Source organism: Nomascus leucogenys, chromosome 3 (assembly GCF_006542625.1).
Source record: "Nomascus leucogenys isolate Asia chromosome 3, Asia_NLE_v1, whole genome shotgun sequence".
Taxonomy (NCBI): domain Eukaryota; kingdom Metazoa; phylum Chordata; class Mammalia; order Primates; family Hylobatidae; genus Nomascus; species Nomascus leucogenys.
Window position 1 is genome coordinate 56,339,070 of NC_044383.1, and position 7,579 is coordinate 56,346,648.

General features: G+C 43.9%; 1 protein-coding gene across 3 annotated transcripts in view; it reads right to left on the bottom strand.

The window, feature by feature from the left end:
* CD109 (CD109 molecule) overlaps nt 1–4,436 on the bottom strand; it is a 141,388-nt gene extending 136,952 nt beyond the window's left edge. For 2 of the 3 annotated variants that reach the window (XM_030809322.1, XM_030809321.1), the window contains exons 1-2: nt 4,232–4,436; nt 2,955–3,127 (exon numbers count right to left, since the gene is read on the bottom strand). In XM_030809322.1, coding sequence (XP_030665182.1) covers nt 2,955–3,127; nt 4,232–4,305 — 247 coding nt within the window. In that variant the 5' untranslated portion in view covers nt 4,306–4,436. The remainder of the gene's footprint in view (nt 1–2,954; nt 3,128–4,231) is intronic. The other variant, XM_030809320.1, reaches the window with a different exon arrangement.
* Nucleotides 4,437–7,579: the final 3,143 nt, after the last annotated feature.

A 7,579-nucleotide genomic window follows, 5' to 3' on the forward strand; every position in this document is an offset into this window, starting at 1 on the left:
GTGGTTTGGGTAAAACACCTCCCTACCCTGAGGATTTCTAAGAAATCCAGAACTGCTGGAAATAAGCTACTAAGAAACAGTCCACTGCCTTACCCAACTCTACTAGAAGATAAATCTTTATTAAAACCAACCTTCTGTTGCGGGGGCAGGGGGTGGCTCATAAGAAAATGAAACAATCAGGCTCATACTCGTAATCCCAGCACTTCGGGAGGCTGAGGCAGGAAGATCGCTTGAGCCCAGGAGTTCAAGACCAGTCTGGGCAACATAGCAAGACCCCATCTCTACCAAAAAAAAAAAATTTAAACCTAGCATGCTGGCACTTGCCTGTAGTCCCAGCTATTCAGGAGGCTGAGATAGCAGGATCACTTGAGCCCAAGAATTCCAAGTTGCAGTGAGCTATGATTTCACCACCGCACTCTGGCCTGGGCAACAGAGTGAGACCCTGTCTCTTAAAAATAAAAGATATTTATTTGTTGGTGTTTATGTGATGGAGAAAAAACAAAACATGAATCCACATCCAGATACTTGAAGATCCAGACCCCTGATTTAGAAGTCCTGGTTTATCTACATATTGTTACAACTGGAGAAGCCAGATAAAGCAAAGGATGTGAAGACAAGCAGGGAGAAGTGTCTTGATCCTCAGGTCCTCACATTACAGGAAGCATCTGCTCTGAGAACAATAACTCCCAGCCTCTGATAATACAGTAACATTCTCCTTTGAAAGAGGAGAGTGCTCCTAGCAATGGCATTTTCAATGAAACTCTATGTCAATAGAGTCAAAAACAGCCCATGAAAGAAGCAGCATTTTCCCTCTTTCCTTTCCACAGATCCATTCTGCTCCCAGGACAGCCTTGCCTGACCCAGTCTTGAGTACTTGAACTTTCCCATGGGCATATAAGGAACCCTTCTCGCAAAAGAAGATCTAAGAATAAAGCTGAAAACCAAGCCACAACAACATGCACCCCAATGCAGGTACTATGTGTTGCAAAAAAAGAGAGAGACTGATAACAGAGATCACAGAAAAGACCTAACAGGTGAAATTCTAGAATTAGAGTATGTAAATGTCCAAGCAAAGCTCAAATATTTATCAAAAACATCCATATATATTCTGGACCTCTGCATTGCAGGAAAACTGCCACACTAGTGGAGCCAATATTATAAATTCTTTTTTTTTAACTTTTATTTTAGTTTCAGGGATACATGTGCAGGTTTGTTATACAGGTAAATTGCCTGTCATAGGGCTTTAGTGTACACCTTATTTCATCATCCAGGTGATAAGTGTGGTACCCAATAGGTGGTTTTTTAATACCCTCCCTCTTCCCACTCATAAATTCTTAATGAATAAATAATGAATGTGGAACTACCTTAAGTATTATGTCCTGTGATTTAATATTTCAATATTTTCTTTAGCGACTATCACAAGATCAGGAGTCATTCATTTTCAGAAATGATGGTCCAATAATGAAAGTTGAAGTCTGCCCCCATGTAAAAAGGAAATGGGCTTTCTGCATCCTCTTCTGCAGTATTATTACACTAATAATATTAGCAATTGTTGTTTATTGCATGCCTAAGAGGTACTATATACAGATTTTAACTTTGTAACTGCCCTGGGAAGTCAGTTCCATTATTTCCATTTTTATAGATGAGGAAACTGTGGCTCAAAGCAGTTAAGTAACCTACCTAAGATCATACAACTAGTAGCAAAGTAGTACCAGGATTCAAACTCAGATCTTAAGGCAAACCTATACTTCCCCTCCAGGGAAATAAGACCTCCCACTTCCCTGACATTGCTTCCATGAGGGACAAAAGTGACTTGCCCCTACACATACCATCTCTTCCTGACTCCTATTCCAAGTATACCTACCCAGTTAACTTCCAGTGGGGAAAGAACCACAGATGCAGATAAACTTTTACTTTTATTTCATTTCATGATGGTGTTCATTTCTCTATGCTTGTAGAGAATAAACACTTATATAATGAATACCATCCACCCTTCATTACGTGCCTTAAATGATTCTTTTTAAATAACTCAACATTATAAAAATGTATGTCTCGGCCAGGAGCAGTAGCTTATGACTGTAATCCCAGCACTTTGGGAGGCCAAGGTGGGTGGATCACTTCAACTTAGGAGTTCGAGACCAGCCTGGGCAACATGGTGAGAGCTTGTCTCTAAAAATAATTATAATAATCTAAAAAAAGAAAAAAATGCAATAAAAGTATATTTTAATGAAAAATGTTTTAAGTATTAAGTATTTACCTCTTCCTCCCAAAATTATTTTTCCCTTAGTACTGAAAGAGAAGATATTCATTGGCCCAATTTAATCTTGGGCCATGTCAGAACCCAAACTTGAAACAAGAACGAAATTTGGTTCTGTTACAAATGGCTCCCACTTTCACACTATTTTCTTTTTTTCTCTTGTTACTTTAAAACTTAAGAAATATTCCATAAAACTGGATTTTAACTATTGTGTAGCTTTTCCTTTCCTTCCTACGGGCCTATTCTGTAAAATACTTTGCACCCAATAAATATGGTTTTGTGTTAGAGACTAGCCCATTTCCTCTTCTGGGGCACACATTAGCCTACACTTCCCAGCCTCCTTTGCCTGTGAATATGAGCAGTAGTGATGTGAGCTATTTCTAGGCCTATCCCATAAAAACCTTCCACATGCTCTTCCCCTTCTCCCATGAAGAAACTCCATGCTCTTCCCCTGCAGTCTTGGGAGCCATGTGATGATAATGGAGCCACAAAATGGAAGGCACCTGGGTCTCTGAATCTGCACTTGGAAGAGCATCCAGGAACACCATCTAGGACTTTACATGAGTGAGAATTAAAAGTATATTAGGTAAGATACTGCAGATTTGGAGTTTCTCTGCTATACTACCTAACACATGACCTTATTAACATATTCCAATTATTACTGCAGAAGGGTAAGACTTTATGCCGTTTATCTTACCTTTTTCAAAGACTCCTTCTGCTTCCAGGACAGAGACAGTGAGGTTCGATGCTGTCTTGAGCAGCTCCGCCTTCACAGTCACCTGTGAGGGGCAGTGTTCCAGAAGCTCCACCCCAATAGTCACATTTCCTCCGGGCCTGATGATCCCTGGGGCTGTCACCAGAAACCGAGGCCTAAAGAGTTCCCAACAAGGGAAAAACAAAGTTTCTTATCCTCACATCGCCCTTCCTTTGTGACCCTCAGATTTCCTAGTGCGATAGGCACTCCATACTGTGCCAATTGCAGTTGTTTCCGTTAACATTGGCCACTGCTCTATTTAGCAACTGAATTGAAATGCTACTGAAATAACAATAATTCGCATAAATCAATTTTAATGCAGTAATTCATGCATCACTACTAGAGGAAGGGCTGTGTTATTATTTCCATTTTATAAACCACGAACAGCACAGAAGGAACCATGATGTAAATGGCTTGCACCGGGGCATACTGGAGTTACTGGCAAAGCAAAAGTCTCTAAGCTTCTCCTTTACAGAGGAACTTATACCAGCGTGATTATTTTCTTGTTGTTGTTGTTGTTTAACTAAGATTTTGCCTGTTTCTTATTCAAACCTTTATGCTTGAGTAGCTGCCCAACGAGGGTAAAAAATTATTTAATCAATACCATTGACTGAAATACACCATTTGAAAATAAACTACAACTGGTGAAAATTCCAGGTATAGCGAATCATAAAAGAAGTCACTAAAGCAGCACTTTCTCTGCTATAACTAGGGGTTGGGGCTCAACTACAGAAACCTTTGGGAATGAATGGGGCTTGCCGTTATTGGGCGCTGTTGTTTTCTTCCTGTAATGTCTGCCCCTGAACCCATACATCAGTCCCCTCCGCCACACTTTGGCAATGCTAAGGTTGAGACATCTTGGCTAGAAAAAATATATCATGTCTTTGAGAAAAGAATCGCAACCTGGGAGCAAAAAGTTGAGAAGCAAAAGGCAGAGGCAATGTGGACTAAAAATAAAATGACTCTTCAGAAAGTTATTATGGCCGGGGGGACGCTTAAACAACTTCATGAGTGGAGAAAGTAACTGTCCCATGGAGAGCCACGCTGAAGCTACATATGGTCAAAGCTCCAGGCCAGTACCAGGCTGGGGACTGCAGCCGCGCGGGCGTTTCCCACCCACTGCGGCACAGCAGCCGCCACCTCCCCGAAGCCCTGGCCCAGAGCCGCAGAGCGGCCCAGGCCCGCGCGCCCGCGCGCCCCCCGCGCGCCCACGTTCCTACCCGGGGGCCACGGCCAGCGCGGCGGTGCACACGCAGAGGAGGTGGGCGGCGGTCAGGAGCGGCGGGCCCTGCATCTCGACGGCGTCTGCCTGGTCTACAGTCCGCTGCCGGGAAAATTCGCGGGCACCGTGGGGTGTGGCTTGCCACCTCCTCCCTGATTTTTTTTCCCTCTTAATTCGAGTTTAGTAATCTGAAATGGGCGCGCCTAACAGCAGAGTGAGAGATCTAAATTGAGACAGGACTTGGAGGCTCCACCCCTCCCATCCCCATTACAATGGCGCTTCTCGCTGCTGTGGCAAACATCGCAAATCCAGGGGGTGAGAAAGCAGTTGCTAAACGCAGGCCGCCCCACCTGGCCTGGCGTCCCGGCTGGCCGCGGAGAACAGAGCGCGCCCACTTCCCCTGCCCACCGGGTTCCTCAGGCTGTTTACACTAGCGCTCTACCAACGATGCCCAGGGTGAGTAAACAGGCCCATCCTTGTGAGGAGAAATTCATAGCAGCTATGTGAAGTGGAAAAAAGTCAATCATTGTCCTCCGGACTATGAGTCAGAATTTTAGAGAAACGGCACACACACACACACACACACGCACGCACGCACGCATGCACGCACACGCGCGCCAAACCAGGGCGTATTTCCTGGGGAGTTATTTAATGTATATGAATGGAAACAGAAAAAATATTTTTCCTTAAAACAAAAAATGAGGTCTACTGCTTTCCTTTCCAGGAAAATGTTATGATTTCTCACCTTAAAAAAAAAAAAAGAAGAACAAAAAGAAGAAGAGAACTGGCACCGCAGACGTTAGGTGTTGCTACTTGGAACCCTGAAAAAAAGTTACCTAAGAAGATGCCTTTATATTTTTGCTACAGAAAGAATTCGGTAGAACTGTAAAGCTTGGAGCAATCTGTCTGAACACAATTAGGGTTGGGGTGGCTCTCCTGTCAGAATGAAGGCCAGTGGCCGGTGGTGCCCAGGAGTTATTGATGCCCAACTCTTCCTGGCTTGTTTGCAGCTCCTCTCTCCTGCTCTCTGGCACTGCCACCATCTTCAGATGACTCAGGTTTCACCATGACTACACCATAAAAGCAGGGAACTGCCAGAAACTGTTGGAAAACAGACACATTCAGTCCCTGACAACTTAAACTTTCTAATTCCTGGAGAGGTTTTAGATGGTAGCATTCTAATATGGGGCAAAATGCAAACGGAAAAGAGGTCAGCAAAAAGATGTCTCATGACAAAGCTATGTGCTAAATAAGGAAAAGTGAGAAAGTAGCACCTAGACAAACTGTGGTTTGGGGAATCCAGCAACTTGCTTTCCTCCCTTTCCTGTTCCACCCTTTTTCTCCCTGCTGAACAGCTGTCAAAGGTCCTTATGTCCTTTCCTACAGGCAGCCTATCTTTAGTGGCCAACTTCCTGTGCAGGCAGGACTTAGGAATGGTCAAAAGTGTCTGTGTGGATCCCTGGGTGCTGACCTGTTCCTGACACAGCTGTTACTACTGGTCTCCTCACCTCTGTTGTTCAGAGAGGAGGACCACAGTCAAGGGTGGGCCAAGCACCAAGGTCTAACTCAGTGTTTCTCACATGCCAATGTGTATGAGAATCACATGAAAACAGGCACTGACTTGGCAGGTCTGGAACGAGGACTGGGATTCTGCTTTACTTTAGCAGACAGTAGGCCATGGAGACTCTACAAGTGGGGGCAATTTGGGGGCACTTTGATGAGCAAAGGCAATTAGGAACACAGAAAATTCTTCTCAGTCTTTCAGTTCATAAAGGTGGATTAATAAATTCAGGTTCATTCTAGAGGTAGGCAAACATAAGAGGGACTGCAAAAGATTAGTTGATAATGTTGCCTCCCGAGAAGACTTTCAGAAAGGCTTAGAGCCACATTGTATAAATCTGTGTGGATTTTAAAGTGATGCCACCTTCCTGTTTATGCCCTCCTTCCCACAATACACACTTGTCGAAAGGCGTAGTCATGCAGAAATTTAGGCATATGGATTCGCATAGAGATGAGGCTATTACATGCCTGGCACAAATCTTTTTTTCAATAAAAATTTGTTAAAAGGATTAATGAAAAATGTTCATCTCAGAAGTGGGATTGTTTATTAAGAAAAACTGAAAATGAGGCCAGGCGTGGTGGTTCACACCTGTAATCCCAGCACTTTGGGAGACCGAGGCAGGTGGATCACCTAAGGTCACGAGTTTGAGACCAACCTGACCAACATTGTGAAACCCCATCTCTACTAAAGATACAAAATTAGCCAAGTGTGGATGGTGGCGCATGCCTGTAATCCCAGCTACTCAGGAGACTGAGGCAAGAGAATTGCTTGAACCTGGGCGTTGGAGGTTGCAGTGAGCCGAGATCGCACCATTGCTCTCCAGCCTGGGCAACAAGAGCAAAACTCCGTCTCAAAAAAAAAAGAAAAGAAAAGAAAAAGAAACACTGAAAACGGGCCGGGCATGGTGGCTTACGCCTGTAATCCCAACATTTTGGGAGGCTGAGGCAGGCAAATCACTTGAGGTCAGGAGTTCAAGACCAGCCTGGCCAAAATGGTGAAACCCTGTCTCTACTAAAAATACAAAAATTAGCCCAGCATGGTGGCACACACCTGTAATAAAAGCTACTCGGGAGGCTGTGGCATGACAATCACTTGAACCCAGGAGGTGGAGGCTGCAGTGAGCCGAGATCGTGCCACTGCACTCCAGTCTGGGTGACAGAGCAAGACTCTGTCTCAAAAGAAAAACTGAAAATGGCCTGAACATGTAACAATAAGATATTGAGTTTACTATCATTTGGATGTTTGTCGCCCAAAACTCATGCTGAAATTTGATCCCCAGTGTTGGAGGCAGAGCACAATGGGAGGTGTTTGGGTCCTGTGGGTGGATCCTCATGAATAGATGAATGTCCTCCCTGGGGGTCAGGGGGTGAGTGAGTACTCAGTTCCCACAAGAATTGGTTGTTAAAAAGAGCCTGGCACCTCCTGCTTCTCGTTTCCTCTCTCACCATGGGATCTCTGCACACTAGCTCCCCTTCCCCTTCCACATGAGTGGAAGCAGCCTGCGGAGCTCACCAGAAGCCAAGCAAATGCCAATGTCATGCTTCTTGAACAGCCTGCAGAATTGTAAGTCAAGTAAACCTTTTTTTTTTTTTTTAAATAAATTACCCAGCCTTGGGTACTACCTTATAGCAACACAAAACAAACAAAAACAGGATTAAATAAATTACAGTATATCCATGCAATGGAATACTGAAATAATTAAAAACTATTTGTTTAATTGGAGCTTGTTTAATCATCTAGAGACAAATAGTCATATGTTATTAAGGAGGGTATATTAGTCTGTTC